The sequence below is a fragment of the Phoca vitulina genome, unplaced genomic scaffold (assembly GCF_004348235.1).
Source record: "Phoca vitulina isolate PV1807 unplaced genomic scaffold, GSC_HSeal_1.0 scaffold3, whole genome shotgun sequence".
Lineage (NCBI taxonomy): Eukaryota > Metazoa > Chordata > Mammalia > Carnivora > Phocidae > Phoca > Phoca vitulina.
The window spans coordinates 53,780,319-53,800,967 of NW_022589706.1; the positions used below are offsets into that span (position 1 = coordinate 53,780,319).

Below are 20,649 nucleotides of genomic sequence, written 5' to 3' on the forward strand. Positions count from 1 at the left end.
GGGGAAGCCTGCTTCTCCCTCTCCTACTCCCCCTGCTTGTGTTCCCTCTCTCGCTATGTCTCTCTCTGTCAAATAAATAAATAAAATCTTTAAAAAAAAAAAAAAAGTTCCTATCTATAGAAATTTTACCTTTTTAGGGCAACCTTTCTCATTTGGCGAATTTATTAGAAAATTGCCACTAGATGGCACTGTTGATCTGTCTGCTACAATTGCTTAGTCCTGTGTTCATTTTAGACAGAGACGCATAGAGGCAAAGGGGCTGTGGTAATAACAAATATCTGGATGCTCTAAGAAAAGACAGTTCTCTATCTTGCTGAAAAGCCACTAATATACAAAATAATACTGGATAAAATTTATTACATTAAGGATTTATTATGTTTCAGGCACTTTACATTTATTACTTCATTGAATCCTCACAGTAATCCTTGGGGGTTGGAGCTATTTATGTATATTTTACTAATGAAGGATTTGAGGCACAGAGTGGTTAAGTAAAACTTCCCTTAAGGTCACTGGAGCTGGTAAGTAATTGAGCTGGGATGTGAATCCAGGAAGACTGGTTCCTCATGCCGTTACTTTTAACTATTATGTTACCCCTCACCAGCACATCAGTGTTAGCTAGTGAGTAATATATCATACTGTGTGGCAAGTATTCCTTTATATGGATGGTTTTATCTAATCCTCAAGGCAGTCTTATGGGTAGGGATTATCTTCTTTGTTTTATATATGAGGAGACTCGTCTACATTACTTACCTACTTAATCTACATTATACTGGGACATGGTTTGTTGATTGATAGAAAAAGTCGGTTATCATAAAACAATGCATATTTACCTTAAATATTGTATTATAACATAAATCATTTAAATATTCATTCATCAATCTTTTGATGGGGTCCACAGCTCTTTGGAACCTACTGATTAGAATTTTGAATCATCTTCTGGCATTAATAATACCTGTGATTCATTGCCTCTCATTTTCAGTTTGAGATGAAACTATCTCAGTGAAAATTCATATTGATTTTTAAAATATCTCCCAATCTGGGGCACCTGGGTGGCTCAGTCAGTTAAGCATCCAACTCTTGATTTTGACTCAGGTCATGATCTCAGGGTTGTGAGACTGAGCCCTGCTTCGGGCTCTGCACTCAGTGTGGAGTCTGCTTGGGATTCTCTCCCTCTCCCTCTTCCCCTCTGCCTGTTTGTGCTCTCTAAATAAATAAATAGTTAGATAGATAGATAGATAAAATATTTTTTTAAAAATCTCCCAATCTTCATGATTGTCTTGTCCGTATCTAAATCCTTACTAACTCATTTTAGTTCTCAAGAGTCTTTCCAAAACATTCAGTTTAGTTTTTATAGAAATAGCAACTGTTTTCTTCTCACACTCCATTGTTATTATTATATTTTATTGTATTTTATTTATTATATTTATTATATAGTTTATTTGTTTATACCGTTTTTAATTAAATTACATATTTACTGGGAAAAAACTAGCAAAAACAGTTTAAGAAATACATACAATTATCTCTTGAGTATCATGAAAGTCAACTGGTATGAGCAGTAGTTTTTTTAACTGCTTTCTGGTTTTTCAGCAAGCCCTGAGCATCAGCTTCCATGTTTTACAGAAGAAATGGAACTCCTTTATTCATTTCGGTAGGTTGGCTATGTGGGAGTAGGTTGAGATAACCCCTCCCATCCAGGTCTTAATAAGATGGTTACAATGAATCAGTGAAACAATGAGCAAATGAGCAAATGAGATGATTCTAGTTGATCACACCTCCACTTGTCTATCATTCGATTAAAAATTTGGATTCCAAATTATGTCATGATTAGAAATGGGAGATTATTTTTCACAATTAGGGCAATATCTTGAGTAAAAGAAATTCTGACTTAGAATTATAATTCCGATGTTGCAGGACAAGTTTGCATAGGATTAATCAGAGTATACAGACAGCTTCCATGCATCTCATTTGGATAAAAACCGAGGAAATGAGATAGAATTCTGCCCTATTTGGTGGTAATGAGCCTGTCTCAGGCCAGACCCCCTTTTATGTTCAGAAGCTGTGCAACTTTGGTCGGGATTGGAAGCATTCAGGATACAATTGTGTGTCCTCAGTCATGCGGCCTGGCTGTTTTTCCTGAAGCTGATCCACAAACTACAGAGAAATAAAAACAACCACATGTGATGCTTCCCTACTCCTATCCTGACTGTATATGGTCTGTCAGTATCAGTAAGTGGTCATCTTGTCAAGGCCAGAAAGATGTCTGCTATTCATGTTCTGTATATTTTTTCTCCTAATCAGGTATTATTTGCTTTTAGCTTTTATTGAGTTATATCTGTTGAAGTGATATTATATTAAAAGTTATGTCATTTGTAGAGTATGTATCAGTATGTAATGTGAAAAAAAGGGTGAAATAATGGGCTTTAAAAATTGAGAGCCATTCTTTTCTAACTAAAACAATGAAAGAGAAATTAAAATATCTAGAAGCTTAAAGTACCCTGGAAATTTGCTATAAATATTTGTTATAGTAGGGGATTTGGTACAGGAGAAGTTTGGTTTCAATGGATTTCAATTATATGAACTGTATGAAAGCATTCAGATATAACCCTATAAAACAGCAAGCGCTAAATGATATTTTAATGTGGTGTTTTACTATTGCTTTATGACAACTTCTATTACTGGTATCCGTAATTGCAAATATTTACCATTTACTATTGACAGGCACTGTTCTAACGTGCTTTCTATGTAGTAAATCATTTAACACTCACAACAACTCTTACCAGAAGGTGCTATTTTTTTCAATCTGTGGTGTATAGTTAAGGATATTAAATGAACTGAGAAACTTGTGTAAGGTCAGGGAGGTAGTGAGTAGCAGAGCAATGCTAGGAGAAGCAATGTGTCCTTTCAACCATAATCACCGTCCTACAACAGAGACTGCAAGGCAGGTGCCAAGAGAGATGCTTGCTCATCTCCTCATGTTTTCTTGCTTTCTAAAGTCTACTTTTCATCTATTCTAAAACAAAATTATTAGGTAGAATGGGAAAACTTATTCCATCTTATCTGTCTTTTTCTAAAATAGTTTTCCAAATGCTTCCCTTTAATTATCAAGGTTGAAGTCTTTGAATATTAACATCTTCCAATTTATGTAAGGGGATTAAATAGAGAAATTAGACTGAAATATAGGATTAAAGGATTAAATCTGGAGGGATTGAGTAAGAAGAGTTAGAGTTTACTGTGTAGATTTAACAAAGATAAGCTTTTCTAATAATTAGTAGGCATAAAAATGGGGATATTGACCTAATTAATAAGGATATAGATATATGCATTGCCTAAAACTTAATTCTTCATTTGGACAAAAAAAATCTTGGCCATAATTGCTTTTCTTAAGAGATTATGCAATTTATGTATGCAGAATACTTATTGCTCTATTTTTAATGTTCTTGACAAGAGTGGGAAATTTTCATCACCCTGGACTTTTTCATGTTTATGGAGTCATTTATTCTGTTTATTTCTAATTGATTTCCAAATTTTGACCTGAGCTTTGTTATAACATCTTCCCCTCTTTCCGTAGGAAGAAAGCCCAGTTCTGTGTTTGAGGCTTCATAAAATATTCCATGTGAATATTTTTTAGTAATATATTTCCTCCACTAGACTACTAGTTCCACCAAAGTAGGGAGAATTACAGGTAACATTTTATTCTGAAATCCACTCTGTATCATGGTAGACTTTTAGTGAATGTTACTGATGGAATGAATGAACTCTGTAGTTTCTCAGCGACTGCTTTTTTCGTTTGTTTTAATTCAAAGCCCAACTTCTAGCCAGAATAATGTAAGTTCTTTTGTCCTTACAAGAAAAAGCTGAACAAACTGAAAACCAATCCGTTTCTTGACCCATCAGAGAACTGAGGTTGTAGGGCAAACCACCATCCCAGAATCTGGAGAGAGGCAAATCCAGAGAGTCACAACCAAGACCTACTCACATTGAACAGAAGCTACTGGAGCTATAAACTGATAACTTAAACTGACTCTTAAATGGAATTTTGATGAGTTTTTGGAGGCCAAAGGTATGCTAGCATAAGAATGAGAAACTCTTGGGCCCATAGTTTTGGGTGTGGCAACAAAAAAAATCACAAGGCATGACAAAAGGCGAATGAAAACAGTCTGAAGGGACAAAACAAGCATCAGAACCAGATTCACATATGACACAGATTTTGGAATTATTGGACGGAATTTAAAATAACTGTGATTCATATATTAAGGGCTCTAATGGAAAAAGTAGATAACATGCAAGAACAGTTGGGCAATGAAAGCAGAAAGATGGAAACTCTCAGAAAGAATCAAAAAGAAATGCTAGAAATCAAAGCTACTCTAACAGAAATGAAGAATGCTTTGATGGGCTCAGTTGTAGACTGGACATGCCAAGGATAATATGCTTGAGAATATGCCAGGAGAAACTTCTCAAATTGAAATGCAAAGAAATAAAAAAAGAAGGGGGGGAACCCTGGAGCATCCAAGAACTGTAGGATATTTTCAAAGGTAGAACACCCATGCAGTTGGAATACCAAGAGAAGAGAGAAACATTTGAAGTAATAGAGGCTGAAACTTTGCAAAATTAATGACAAACACCAAACAGGATAAATACCAAAAATGGTCAAAAGATTTGAACAGACACTTCACCACAGAAGAAATAATTACATGAATAGATGCTCAACATAAGTAGTTATTAGGGAAATTCAAATGGAAACTATAATAGGATACTATTGCACACCTGTTAAAATGGCTGAAATTAAAAAGACTACTGACCATACCATATATTGGTGAGGATGTGTTGCTGTTGGGAATGCAAAATGGTTCCCTTTGAAAATAGTTTGGTCATGTCTTAGAAAGTTATATGTATACCCATTATATGGTGCAGCCATTTCATGTCTACATATTTACCTAAAAGAAAAGCAAACGCATATTAATATGAAGACTGTATATGCATGTTCTTATAAGCTTTATTTCCTTATAATTTCTGGAGGCTAGAAATCTGAAATCAGAGTGCCAGCATGGTCAGATTTGGAGAGAGCTCTCTTCCTGGCCTTCAGACAGCCCCCTTTTTTCCTGTATCCTCACAAGGTGGAGAAAGAGAGCAAACTCTCTGGTATCTCTTTTTATAAGGGCACTGATTCCATCCTGAGGGTTCCATCATGATGACCTCATCTAAACCTAATTACTTCCCAAAGGCCCCATCTCCAAATACTGTTATATTAGGATTTGGGGCTTCAACATATACATTTGGGGGGACACGGTTCAGTCCATAGCAAGTGGTAACTGGTGGATGGAGGTTAGGGCTTCAACCTATACATTTGTGGGGGGACACAGTTCAGTCCATAGCAAGTGGTTACTAGTGGTTGGAGGTTAGGGGACAGGTTAGGGGACAGGAAAGAGGGAGGAAAAAGGGCTTGAGGAAACTCCAGGGTGGTGAATGTGCTTATTGATTGTGGTGATGGTTTTCACAGGTATATACGTATGTCAAAGCTTATCAAATTATATACTTTAAATATATGCAGTCTATTATATTCAAATATTCTTAAATAAAGCTATGGTTTAAAAAAACAGATCTTTCAGGAATACAAGTAAATGCAATAAAACTATGTAGAAAGGAAGTCAAGAGAATGATAAGCACAGGATGTAGAATGAAGTTTCCATTAGGTTGGAGCAGGGAAAGGGATGGCTTAGTGGATGTATTGTGTGCTTGAATAGAGATTACTATCAAGGCCATAACTTTTGTTTTGGGTGGTGGATTTGCATCTGTCTAGCTTATTATGAAAAATAATTAATTATTTAAAATTTGACTGTGCTTGGACCAATATTGAAATTGTGTCACAAGTCATGAATTATGATGTAACCAATTTATTTGAGGTTTACTCAAAGAAAAAGAGGCCATATTTCAAACAGAATATTTTGTTCAAATCCTTTGTGACATCATTTGAGTGTTTACATAGAAACAAAGCCACCCCTGTGATGGCATTCTCCCACTTTAAAAAAAAAAATTTCTCTAACAGGTAACATTTTTATCAAAGAATTTTTATTCAAGGCAAAGTGGATGATAATTCTCCTGCATGTGGTTATGTTAACCAAGTGGTGGCAGCACTGAGCAAGCAGGGTTTTTTTTTTTTGTTTTTTTTTTTTTTTAAGGCTAATGGTTTATACTGGAAGCTGAGTAAATTACTTTGATATGATTTACATATTAGTAGGATTGGTTGGTCCCTGTAGCCCCGTATGTCCTTCCCTATTTATTCCCAAGTGGAAACTATCCCAAGGTCACCGAGATCTATAGAATTACCTCTTTTTGAGCAATTGCTCTCATAAACAGGTTGTATCATGTAACTCAAGATGCCTGACTGACTACTCAAAGTATCTCAAGATCCAGAATTTCCTGGAACCACAGTGATTACTTCTTTTCCTTTTTACCTTTTTTCTTTTTCCCTTACCATGATGTCCTAATCTATTTTTTGAGTGCATTCTGCATTGATAAAGGATTTACCAAAATCAAAAGGCCCTTTGAAACATCTATTTCTCTGTAGAAAGTCTTTTAAAAGATCTGTTCATATGGTTGCCTTCTGACCCTCTTTATTCATTTACCAGTTCAAATAAGATTTACCAATCTGCATATAACTCTCTGCCAGGCCCTAGGGGAACGAGGTCGTTAGGACATAGTTGAAACTAACTGTCCTTCAGAAGTTTGCAGGCAAGGTCCCCCAAACACAACATCTCTTCTTTTCCCTGTGTGTTAGAGAAGCTCATTAGGATAGACATGCTCGCTCATCTGAGGGTTCTCCTCTATAGAATATACGCTGCTTGGAGTGCAGTATAGTACATTTGACAGAAGTCACTGAGTCTAGTGCCTAGGAAACCAAGGGTTTAATAAACCAGGATGTTTTCAGTACTCTTTCTGAAGAATAAGGCAACTTTTGGATCTCCATGTACTCTTTAGGTCACTCAAGAGAATTATGAAGGGCAAAAGCAGCAACCTTTGTGTTATGTGTAGGTCCCTACTTCCCATTAATTTGTTTTTTTCACAGCCTTTAAAATAGGTCTGCCTAGGAATGTCCTGTGCAGTTTCTGTGGCTATAGGAGAAAGAGGCTAAGGAAGGGTGGAAGGCCAGATCCAGCCCTTTCTGGCCTAGACAACACCTCCTACTCCACCTCCAAGCTCTACTAATTCTCAAATTTGGGGGTCGAGTAGCAGAGTGAGATTAGACTCACTTCCCATTCCTTTTTTGTCCCCTCACTCCTCGATGATGAAACAGCTCTTAAATGATGTTGGGCAAGTAGTAAGCACCTGGTAAGTATTTTCTGTCTCGAAACCTTGATGTAGAACCCAAAGGGTGTCATTTAAATATTACTTACTGGCTTGAGAACTGGAGACACAGCTTCCAAAAGTATCTCTCTTATTTACTCCTATAAAATAATCAACTCATTAAGAGACTATAGCTAAATAATTTGATTAGGCAGACATTTATTCCATTAGAATATAGGCTCCAAAGGGTAAAAATTTTGTCTGTTTGGTTCACTAAGTATCCTAAATCTTTAGAACAATACTGGGCACATGGTAGATACCCAGTAAATATTTGTTGAGTGAATAAATGAGCACATTTTCAAGGGCCTATATTCATGTTCAGAGTGTGGAGTTTAATCTATAAGCATAAAGCTTTGCCTTAAATTTCTGACTTTTCAAGTCCTGTTTGAAAAACAGACAAACATGAAACTTCTACTTCAAATTTATATTGGAAGACATAAAAATGCCAGATATATAACAACATAGATGCACAGATACTGACAAATAAAGATTTTAATGAAAGCCACCTTTGGCTTTTCGTTTTATTTTTAAAGGATGGATGTCAGAGGTTATATAGAAGGATCAGACATCTTTTCCTTATGGTGGCCTCTTCTAATTATTTCTGGTTGTCCACTGATTTTTGTCTAGTTTCTTCATCTATAGGCCAGGGGTAATAGTAGTCATTTTCCAACAAATATTTATTGAGTCCCTCCTGTCCCAGGCACTGTTCTTTGTGCTAGGAATACATCAGGGAAAAAAAGACAAAAATTTCTGTCCTTGTGGAGTAACAGGAGACACAGACAATAAAAAAATAAATGTAATAAATATACATTTATATTTATTAGAACTTGATGTGCTATGAGAAAAAATGTAGAGCATAGTAAAGAGGATCAAGATGTTGGGGGACAGGTTGTATTTTTGTTTCTTGAACATTTTATTATGAAAAATTTCAAACATACAGAAGAGTTAAAAGAGTGGTACAGTGAACACCCATATAATCCCAACCAAGGTTGTTAGCATGTTGCTGTTTTGCCTTGTCACATATCTATCCATTTATTCATTCATCAATCCATTTTGTTTTTGAAGCATTTAAAGGTTAGAATATACAATGTATCCCTAAAACTTCAGCTTGCATATCATTAACTACAGATCAATATGTATGTTTTTAGGTGAAATTTATGTTGCATTGAAATGCACACATCTTAAGCCTATTATTACATAAGTTTTGAACAATGTAAACTCTCATGTAACTTAAACCCCTATCAGAATAACGAGTGGTTTTTGTTTGTTTGTTTGTTTGTTTGTTTTAAATCAATTGAGAGGTTTTTTTTTCATGTTCCCTCCCAGTCAATCCCTGTCCCTACCTTCATCCTCATCCTCAGGGAACCATTGATCTGGTTGTTTTGTTTTTGTTTTCTGCATGCATATTGCCCATTTGAATACCTTCCTTTGTAAAATGCCTGCTTATATATTTAGCTCATTTTTAAAAACTGAATTATTTGTCTTTTTAAGATTTAGTTTTGAGAGTCCTTTATATATCTAGATACAAGTTCTTTGTCAGATACGTGTTTTGCAAATATTTTCTCCCAGTCTTTGGCTTGGTATCCATTTTGTTAATGGTGTTTTTTGATGGGCATAAGATTTTAATGTTTCTGAACTCTAATTGATCAGTATTTTTCTATTGTGCTTTATGTTTTATATTCTAAGAAAACTTTGCCTGTATCTAGCACACAAATTAAAGTTTTCACCCAGAAATTATTCAGTTTTAGCTTTATGTTTAGATTTATAATCCATTTGTAATTAAATTTTCTGCATGCTATAGCGATTATGGTTCACTTCCCCTCCCCATGACTATCAAGTTGTTCAAGTACTTTCTGTTGAAAAGATTTTCCTTTCTTGATTGAACTGCTTTGGCGTTTTTGTAAAATACCAGATGACTGTGTAAATGTGAATCTAAAGCTGGGCTCTTTATTCTGTTCCATTGATGTGTTTGTCTATCTCTACACCAGAACCTCACTGTCTTGATCACTGTCACTGTATAGCAAGTCTTGAAGTTAGGTATTGTGAGTCCTCTAACTTCACTCACTTTCAAGATTGCTTTGGATATTCCTGTGCCTGGTGATATAAATTTTAGAATCAGTCAGCCTCTACCAAAAAACCTCATAGAATTATGATTGAGATGATATTGAACATATAGATCAATTGGGAAGAATTGACATCATAACACTATTGAATCTTCCAGTCCATGAACACAGCATACCTTCCATTTATTTAGGTCATCTGTCAGCAGTGTTTTCTAGTTCTTATTATAGAGGTCACCCTCAAACTTTAAAAATTAATCCTAAGTGTTTTATGATTGGTAAACTATTATAAGATGTATTTTTAACATTTCATTTTCAAGTAGTCACTGCTTGTGTATGGAAATACAATTGATTTTTTTTTAAAGATTTTATTTATTTATTTGTCAGAGAGAGAGACAGGGTACAAGCGGGGGGAGCAGCAGAGGGAGAAGTAGGCTCCCTGCTTAGTGAGGAGCCTGATGTGGGGCTTGATCCCAGGACTCTGAGATCATGACCTGAGCTGAAGGCAGATGATTAACTGACTGAGCCACCCAGGTGTCCCAACAATTGATTATTTGTATTGATTTTGACTTTGTACTCTGTGGTCTTGCAAAATCCACTTTATTATTCTTTTGTTGTTTTGTAAATTCTTTAGGATGTTCTGTGTAAATAACGATGCCATCTGTGACTAGTGCATTTCAGTTCTTCCTTTCTGATCTTAGGCCTCTTTTTTCTTTTCCTTGTATTATCACATTAGCAAGGATCTCCAGTAAAACACTGGATAGGAATGGTGGGAGTGGAAACCCTTGTCTTCTTTTCCTAGGGAAAAAGATTCAGTATTTCATTATTAAGTATGTTAGCTGTGAGTTTTTGTTTGTTTGTTTGTTTGTTTAAGATTTATTTGAGAGAGAGAGAGCAAGAGAGAGAGAGAGAGAGCAGGGGAGGGACAGAGGGAGAGGGAGGAGGAGACTCCCCACTGAGCAGGGAGCAGGACTCCATCCCAGGACTCTGGCATCATGACCTGAGCCAAAGGCAGATGCTTAACTGACTGAGCCACCCAAACGCCCTATAAGTTTTTTTGTAAGTGCTTATCATATTGAGGACTTTAAGCTTTGCTTTGCCTTTGCTGAACCACAGGTGCAATCTCTGTGTAGTTCTCTGAGCCTTGGATGAGCTTCTTGGAGTTTTTCTCATGTGTGTGTTGTTCAGGGATCAGAGAATTGGGCAGAATTTATAAATACACTTTGAATCTCCACTCTGTGGCTTTCTCCTTTTCTGGATATATCCCTTCAATTTTCAGCTGCTGTGGTAACCTCAAACTTTGTGCCTTGATTCCTTAAGCAAGTAGGACTGCAGATGTCTATCCAAGTTCTAGCTGTCCTGTGTCTAGGAAAGCCTCCAAAATGAGAAACTCTTTGAGTGACCTTCCTGTCTTTCAGATGTCCACTCTCCTCCAAATCTGTCAGTGTCTAGTGATTCTCCAATGTTTTCCAGATAGCTTTTTTAAATAGTAGTTATTTAAAAAAATTTTTTTATTGAGGTATAATTGTCATATAACATTGTATTAGTTTCAGGTGTATAACACAGTACTTCAATATCTGCATATGATCACCACAGTAAGTCTAGTGAACATGTCACCATACATAGTTACAAATTTTTTTTTCTTGTGATAAGAACTTTCAAGATCCATTCTCTTAGCAATTTTCAAATATGCAACACAATGTCATTAACTATAATCATCAAGCTGTATATTACATCAGTAATGTACGTTACAACTATAGGTCATTGTTTTTTATGTATGTTTTCCAGTGTTTACAGTTATTGTCTGTGAGAAGTTTGTCCAATATAAACTACTTCATGATGATCAGAAATGGAACCTACTTTAAATAATGTGGTCAGAATAATCCTTACAGATAATGTAGGATTTAAGCAAAGATTTGAAAAAAGGGAGGGAAATAGCTGAAATGACTGTTTGTTTTAAAGTCCCCAGGCAGACAGAAGAACTATAGCCAATTTGGGAAATGCCTGATATGTTTGAAGGACAGCAAGAAGAGCAGAATGATGCCAATTAGAATAAGATGAGGGAAAAGTAACCAGTGATGAGATCAGACAGATAACTAGAGTTTTGGAGCAGTACAGATCATGTAGGATCTTGTTTGCCATTGTAAGGAAATAGGAAGCATTGCAGGGTTTTGAAAAGAAGACTTTTGTGATGTAAAATGCATTTCAAAAGTATGACCCTATTGCTATTTTGTAAATAGATTGTATGGATGCAAATATACGGATGCAAATGTAAAAGCAGGGAATTAACTAGGAGGCTGTTGTAAGAATTCATAGGCAAGATAATGGCCACTCAAACCAGACTAGTATCAATGGACACGGTGAGACTATTGAAGTACTAGATCTATTATAAAAGGAAATTCAACAGATTTTCCAATGGAGTGGATGTTGGGTGTGAGTCAGAATGGCTCCATACTTTTTTTGGCAAGCAGCTCAGAAGGATGGAATTGCCATCAACTGAGATGGAGAAAGCTATGGGTGAATCAGTTTAATGAGAAAAGATCTGTGCTCTAAAAGGTTCACACTCATAAGTGAGAGAGACAGTTAAATGGCTAATGTTATCAACTAACTGAACTAATGTGCTAAGTACTTTTTATAGCAGTTTTGTGGGAGAGCAGAGGAGAAAAATAACATTTCAATTTATGATGAAGGAACAGGTAGCAACCAATCAATGTGTTGAGGAATGACTAGGGTGGGAAAGAACAGGGAAGAAGGAATTAATTATGGAAGAGTCAGCATGCATTTCGTGAACAATAGCACAGAAATGCAAAGTTAATGTTAAGGGAATGAAGGAATGGGACACTGCTTGATATACTAGAGAGAAGGCGATGTGATGATGGTGGATGGGAGAGGGAGGGAGCGCTTGGAGAGGAGGAAGATAAGAAAAAGATATAACCAGGCTGACGATGGTATTATTTACTATGCTAATGAGCTTGCACTTTTCCAACAGTCATTGAGGCAGTGGAAGGAGGTACTTTTAAACAGTAACAGAAAAATCCTTGGATGGAAAATAAACCAATAATTTGTTCTTTTTTTTTCCTGTTCTTTGTCCAAAGGCAATTAAACATTAACTATATATATCTATCTATATATCTATCTATATATATTACTATATATATATAAAACTATATATATATATGTATATATATATAGATATATATATATATATACACACACATATATGCACACACATACATACACACAATCATACACACAGTGGAGTAGTTGCATAGAGTGGTCTCTCAAGGCATTCCCTGTGCTGTTCTATTGCAATGTTATGGTTATAATTTGAAGGCTTTTTTTTTTTTTTTTTCTGGCATGAATTAATGACCTCTCAAGATCATAAGTAGAGGGAAACACAAAGTGAATAATGCCAGTTTTCTCATTCATTTGGGTAGGATATTAACTGGTTATTTATTTGCCAATGTATTCTGTGGGTCAAAAATGTTTTATAACCACTGTGAAAAAATTGATGTTACTGAGTCTCGTGATTATTTCTTCAAGTCATGGCCCCAAGAGTGAAACTTCAGGGGACTTTCAGTAGCAGTCAGTCATGAGCACAAAATGTATTTATTTCCCTTACTCATATAAGAAAATATGCAGTGCTTTTCTGCATGGGTTTGGGCATGTTTTAACCTAGGAATTGTGTTGTATTTGGAGGCCTAGAAGAAAGAATGCGTTCCTTGGTATATGTTAGGATTATCAAATGTCTTGATTAGAAGGGATGGGGGACCCCTTCTGATTTTAACTTTTTTAAAAAATACTTTATTTATTTATTTATTTAGAGAGGGGCAAAGAGAGAGTGTGAGAAGAGGGAGGGGCAGAGGGAGAGAGAGAATCTCAAGCAGCCTCTGTGCTGAGCCCAACACAGGGCTTGATCTCATGACCCTGAGATCATGACCTGAGCCAAAATCAAGAGTCAGACAATCAACCGACTGAGCCACCCAGGCACCCCCAGTTTTAATTTTTGAATGGTATTTGAGATGATTGATATTTATGACTTCGATATACAGAAGGAAAAACTGACTTTAGGGCAAAAAGATATAGATTTTAATTCTGGATCTTCCTCTTAGTAGTGGTTTGAGATTGGCTGCATCTCAAACTCTTTGAGCTTTGTCTTTAAAATGGAGATGATAATACCATTTCCATTTTAGTCCCCAGTAACTATGAATATCAAAAAGGAAGTGGATGTGCTAGTAACATGAACATTGTAAAATTCTCTGTAAATGTAAGTTGTGCTCATTTGCATTATTGCCATTCACTGTACATTACATAATAAAAGGTATATCTTTTGTGGCAAAGGATGCAAGTGAGATTTAATTCACTGCTGAGATAACATAGAATTATATAAAAATGTATGTATGTATATATGATATATGAATTGGTTTCCTTGATTCTTATGATCTTAATTTTTTTAAATCTACTCATATAGGTTCTTTTCCTTTTAGACTAAATAAACTCAGTTTTCATGGGCTCTCTATGTCACATCTTTGTATGTCCACACATCTGTCTTTTAAACACCTATTACTAAAGTGTCTTAAGAGGAAATTGTTTGGAAATGGTGGCCTGGTTATGAACTGAGCTGCAGTTTAAGAAGTACCTAAGAGGACAGGTCTATAATCACCAGTCTCTAGTGCTAGCCTCCACATTCTCACATGCTTACAAAGCTTCTTAAGAATTTTAGCTGTGGGGGCGCTTGGGTGGCTCAGTTGTTAAGCATCTGCCTTTGGCTCAAGTCATGGTCCCAGGGTCCTGGGATCGAGTCCCACATCAGGCTCCCTGCTCAGCAGGAAGCCTGCTTCTCCCTCTCCCACTCCCCCTGCTTGTGTTCCCTCTCTCACTGTGTCTCTCTGTGTTAAATAAATAAAATCTTTAAAAAAAAAAAAAAGAATTTTAGCTGCGGGGCACCTGGGTTAGGTTAGGTGTCTGCCTTTGGCTCAGGTCGTGGTCCTGGGATCGAGTTCTGCATCGGGCTTCCTGCTCAGCGGGGAGTCTCCTTCTCCCTCTGCCTCTCACCCTACTTGTGCTCTCTCTCTCACTCTCAAATGAATAAAATCTTAAAAAAAAAAAAAGAATTTTAGCTGAGATTTGTTACAACTGCAGTGTTATTGTTAGTGAATGGAAGAGCACAGACCAGTAGATGGTGACATTCAGTGTAGCTCAGGCTTATCAGTAAGAGGATGGCTCTCTAAACCTGCGTTCTTTCCATCAATGGCTAGTCCATGCATACATTAGCCAATTTTAAACCTAGAAATGAACTAATTTAAGCCGTAGCTCAATAATGGAGATCTCAAATGCAATTGTTTTTCTTTTCATTTACAAAGCTTTTGATCAACTATAAAAATATCCTTGGCATGAAGCTTCTGCGTGAGTGGTCAATGTCTAACAAATGAATCATCAATATCATCCAGATTAAAAAAGAAACCACTGTTTTTATCCTCAAATAGTAAATTAAACATGTGATTTTTAAGAAGTTTTACTAGAACCTATATAATCATCTTCTGGTTTCAGAGAAAACAGATGGAGACTTACTCTGCTAGAACATTATAGAATAAACACAGTTATTGAAAGTGAACAACTGTTGATTGGAGAGACATTCCAAAGACCCAATTTCTATATGAACATAATTCAAATTACTACTTATATATATGTAAAAGACTTTGGTAGTTTAATGCTGGCAAATTGGATTTAAAGTAAAATGGCAGTAGTATCCCATTTAGAATACAAAAGATCTAAGGTACAAGGCATAGCTCTTTTTTTTTTTTTTAAAGATTTTATTTATTTGACAGAGAGAGACACAGCGAGAGAGACACACACATCCATTGTGTGATGAACAAAGAAACTTTTATGTAGCAAATAATACCTTTATTTCAGTATATTAGGCACATGGGCTAATCGTTGGGTTTAGGGGAAGCCTTATTATTTTTACTTATTACCTTTCAAGATGAGATGATGATTGGCATCTCCTATATCTTTTGATTAGTTTATTACTCTTATTATGTTCTTTTCCTTCCAAATAGAAACCAAAATGATATTTTGGATATCAATGTGCTAGTGCTTCAGAGAAAGGAGGGGTGTGTGTGTGTGTGTGTGTGTGTGTGTGTGTGTGTGATTTGCTTTTTTGTTATGTCATTTGGGAGGAAGTTAGGCACACTAATGATGTTATGATTATTTTAATACCAACAAAGCCCTTTTAATCTATAATGCTGGAAATATTTAATAGAAGCCGAATTGTGGAAATGTCTTGTATGGGAAAAACATAGATTTAAACTACTAAGTAGGTAAACTTATTGAGGCAAAGACTTAGGACCTGGCTCTTTCCAGGTCTCATTGACATTGTTTTATTTCACACATTTTTCCCTTTACCGGGCCAGCCATTTCCGGCCCTGCAATTGTCTAAACTCTTAACGGTGGTTAATTATAGCCATCAGCCAAGAGCACTTTGGCTATTTTGGTGGAAAGAAAAAGGACAGAGTAATGATTTTACACCTTTCCTGAAGCCAAATCATAATGTAGGTCTGCAGATTTCAAGTAAAGACCTCCAAAGAAATGACCATTTTAAAATTCGACCAATTTTATGTACTTTTCAGACCATGTGGACGAGCGAACAGTGTGCAATGGAATTGCCCCTGAAAAAGATGTAGATGGATTTCATATTATTAATATTGGAAGATTGTGCCTTGATCAGCATTCTCTCATACCTGCCACTGCCAGTGCTGTTTGGGAAATCATCAAGAGGACAGGTTGGTAACTTGAGGTCCATGGGACGTGGGTGCTGAGGGCCACACTGAGCATTTGTGCAGTGCCCTGATGGAACCATTTCACTACTGAGTGAAAGAGAATGATAAGCCATAGAACTTCAGTCCATAGAAAGTTGTAAAGTTATAGAAGTCAAAGAATAACCCAAAGTAAAATAAAATGAAAAATGCATGCCAGGTTACAGGTAACTGCCATTGCACCTTGTAGGAGTGAATTTTCCCAAGAGTAGGTTTGTCTCCCTACTTTTAAATTGTACACTTAATGTGCATTTTCCAAAATGAATTGTAGTTTTCCTTACCTTTAAAAACAAAATGCGGTGATCATATTTGAGCCATCTCTAATGACCTAGGTTTTTACTATAGACATTTACATTTGAACTGTGCTCTAAATACAGTAATACTCTCTTGAACCCTTGAGGTGTATAGAGAAATGTTTATCTCTACATTAATCAATTCCATACTGCTTTTATGTTTGTGATCGTCCTGCCTCCCTGACTGTCCCTTCCATTTCTGACAGCATCTTCTCCTTTCAAATCTGCTGTTTTCTAACGGAAGGAGAAAATTTCCAAGAGAAAACAGATCCTAGAACCATCCTTTTAGGATATTACTACTTGTAAAAACCTTAATTCTAACTTCTTCATTTTACTTATGAAGCAACTGTGCCCAAACAAAGTAGAGTGTGTTATATTTGCAAGCTTTATCTTTCAGACCTTTTTGAGTCCCTAAAATTCAGCACCTCTTTCCTATGGGGTAAAGGCATGAGCTTTGTAAAAAAATACACTTTTTCCCACTTCATTTTGTTCCAGATTTGCTAAAAGTTTGATTGCCGATTAAGCTCGACATTGTTGTACTTTGCTTACTTTATAATTAGTAGTTAATATATTTTAAGTCTTTGCATGTCTAACTCTTCATGTGAATCTCCATGTTTAAAAGTAATTTAATGGCAACTTGAAAATGTAGTTTTTTAACAAGGACAATTATAGAGGAAGTGACAAAGCCAAGAAGCGTAAAAAGAATATTTATAAATAATGAATGTGGGCACATTATAGACAAGCCACACAATAACTCAAATTTCATTAGAAGTTTTTAAAGAATGTTTTAGTTGGCTGTTCAAATGTTTAATCTGCTTCTTGTTGTTGATTCTTTATTTAAATCAAACTCTGTGTTTTAAGGAATTGAAACATTTGGGAAAAATGTGGTTGTAGCTGGAAGATCCAAGAATGTAGGGATGCCCATTGCCATGCTTTTACACACTGATGGAGAGCACGAACGGCCGGGAGGTAGGTTGGACCTTGATTCCATATACTCTTGCGATTTTCTTCATTCTTAAAATCATCAGGTCAGGATGCTTGGAAATGTGACTTGGTATATTCATGGGTTTATGCAAATAAAGGCTTCCTTTCTTCCTCATCTAATGACATGAGCACCTTGAAAGTGAATAAAATAATTGCTGGAAATACATGGCCCCTTTGTCCCTATTACTATTATTTTAGCCATATACACTTCCTTTAAATAATTGACAATATAAACATTAAGAAAAGTGGAAAGCCACTAAATACATAACAGTCACATGTTGATAGACTTCTGCATGCTCACACACACATGCACACATGCACACACACACCCATACCCACAGACACTCACAAAGCCCTATGGAAAAAGAAACCCAGTGATGACATATCACTTATCTAAAATGATGAATGAGACTTCTGAATATTGCTTTCTCCTTCCTGGGCCTAAGAATTTAAATATTGCCACTAATCAAAATGTATGTGTGGATCATAGTAAATTAGGGCCTGATGATGACTCCAGGGAACTTTAAAAAGCCTTAGTCTTGAGGAGCTCTTTGAAAGGCCAAATCTAGTAATATGCACACAGTTTTCATAGTGAACATCTACAGTTCTAGTGTTACTATTCACTTGTAACTTAATCTACTAGTGCTTATCTGTCTCTTAGGATATAATATATTGATTCATATTTGCCTTTATGCAGTAATTTCTATGTTAAGCAAGTTAAAATAACCAGAAACGTTTACCTAGGTATACCGTTTTTGTTGGAAAATTTTGACTTGGTGTCAGTGTGTAATTTTTTTCTTCATTTTCAGCATTTTATTTTCTTATCTCATCGATAACATAACAAGCAGCATTATGTCACTCCACAACTTGCATGGTACTTTCTCATAAGCCATCTTATTTTGTTCTCAGTCATTCTGGCATATATTAATATTACTTACATTTTGCAGCTAAAAGAAATGATCTTTAGAGAGTTCAGGTGACTTACCCAAGGCCACACAAGGAAATGGTGAATCCAGAGCTGGCAGCTGGATGCTGACTGTGTTTAGGAGGATAGACTTGGGGGTCAGACCCCTCTCCTGCCACGCCCTGTGTCCTTGGATGAGACATTTATGCCATACAAGTCACCACTTCCCATATCCGTAAAGTGCAAATAATATTAATATTTCCTTCACTGGGTTATTGTGAATGTTAGATGAGATATGAACATAAAGCTCTAACTATAGTGCCCAACATATTAAATTAAGTGCTTGGTAAGTGTGAACTGTGGCTATTACTATTATTTCCATTATATGCTTAACTTAATAATCTATGGCCATATTAACTGTAAGGTGTGGAGTTACATGATCCAAGGCTGATGATATATTCTTTACCTTCATTTGAAATTTTACTGTCTTTTTCTGGTGGGTTTTATGTTTGCTTTTTTTGGATTAAATCTAGTCTTTGTTGCAATAATTTGCATAAACATAGAATTTATGAAGTCTGTAAAGTATTTGATTAGAAATATGATGTCATAATATTCCAAATCATACTTTCCGTTGTACTTTTCTTATAGATATCAATATATTGTATGCTAATTTCTTGATAAGTTTCCATTGTCTTAAGTACCTAAGTCTAAGAAAATCAATTTATCCCTTCTTTATGCAATTTTAAATTAGACATCCCTATGTCATAATACATATTAATTTTGTAAATATTTTACACTTTGTATTATAAAATATTCTCATGAATGCATGTTAAAAATTGAATAAAAGTGGAATTAGTTATAATACCAGTCACTTATAGGCCAGGTAGTTAAATTTCCATTTATTATAGCAGCACCTAGGTGCCGTTATAATTACAGTATCTAAAAGGTAATAAATTATATTAAAAATGATGTTGAGCAGTTTGCAACATGAGTGGTATTTAATCTTATGCATATTTAATGGGAGTGTGGTGACATACATGATTAATATAATGAATTGTTGAGAGCTGCTTACTGAAGATTTGGAGTCTGTGGGAAAGTTAATATTTCAAACGTCCCTGTCTGTTAGAGCAGTAATTATGTGCAGTGACTACATGTGCATTGTTAGCTAATGGAGATAATGAAGGGGGATTAACTCGGCAAATTCATATCTATAGAACTGTTCTGATGACACTCACAATGTTGAGCATTCAGCTCACACTGTATTTCTTTGCCAGAAGAGATTCAGAATCCTAATGATTCATTTGTGTCTTAAAGCCAAAGATAATTGTACTAGAAGAAAAACGGCCATACTGTAATTTAGCTTGATTAATATGTGTCTACTCTTGGCTAGCTTTTAGTCCTGATTATTTAGGACATAAATCCCAGCTGTTTGGTGAGAAAGAGCTTCTTTTAATTCCTCAAGGGCTTGAAATATTTAAAGGACTGAGAATGTGCTAAAATCTTGAGACAAAAGTTAGTGCTGATGCTCAACACAGCAGGATGCTGCAGGGAGATTATGTTCTCCTGAGGACATCTCCTCGCAGAAGGCTTTGTTGAGGACATGGCATTTGAGCCACTCTGTAGTTTCTAGAGAGTAGGTGAGAGATGGTTCTTGTCTTTCAAGAGCTTACAGTGTTGGTGGTAAAGGGAGGGGGGTATAGATACAGAGGCACACGATATACAAGTATGGGTGTTTTAAATTATAGATAGTCAATGGCACAAAGTAAAATCTGGCATCTCTAAGCAAACATTGCATTTGCTTAGGGAAGCCTGTGATTAATTGAGGGGATGTAAAGATATTGACAATGGAGAATCTCTTCTCTTGAGCTCCACTCCTTTCATGGATGTTTGAGGGCCATTGTGACCACCTAGAGGACACTCTGTATTCTTTTAACTTCTTCGTATGTGGTAACCTACCCAGTTTCACCTTTTTTCAGAATGGAAACTGAATACCTTTGGTATCAGCCCAATGTCTTTATTTTTAGCTTTATAGTGAGGAAGCAAGAGAGAAGTTCTTGAGTTTCTCTAAAACAGAAATTCCTGCAAGATAACAAAGTACCATAATGACCAGGTGTTAAGATTATTACTTGTCATCAAAAGAATACAGAATCTGATTTTATTTCAAGTTTTCTTAGAGTAAATATCTCTTCATATTTTATATTCTTATGTAGGACATCGCATCTAAACAGATTCCGCCTAAATGGCCATGACAT

The 20,649-nt window shown here is 35.8% G+C and overlaps 1 protein-coding gene across 2 annotated transcripts in view; it reads left to right on the top strand.

The window, feature by feature from the left end:
- Positions 1–20,649, top strand: part of MTHFD2L (methylenetetrahydrofolate dehydrogenase (NADP+ dependent) 2 like) — a 130,370-nt gene that overhangs the window by 20,222 nt on the left and 89,499 nt on the right. For both annotated transcript variants that reach the window (XM_032400531.1, XM_032400532.1), the window contains exons 4-5: positions 16,031–16,183; positions 17,371–17,478. In XM_032400531.1, coding sequence (XP_032256422.1) covers positions 16,031–16,183; positions 17,371–17,478 — 261 coding nt within the window. The remainder of the gene's footprint in view (positions 1–16,030; positions 16,184–17,370; positions 17,479–20,649) is intronic.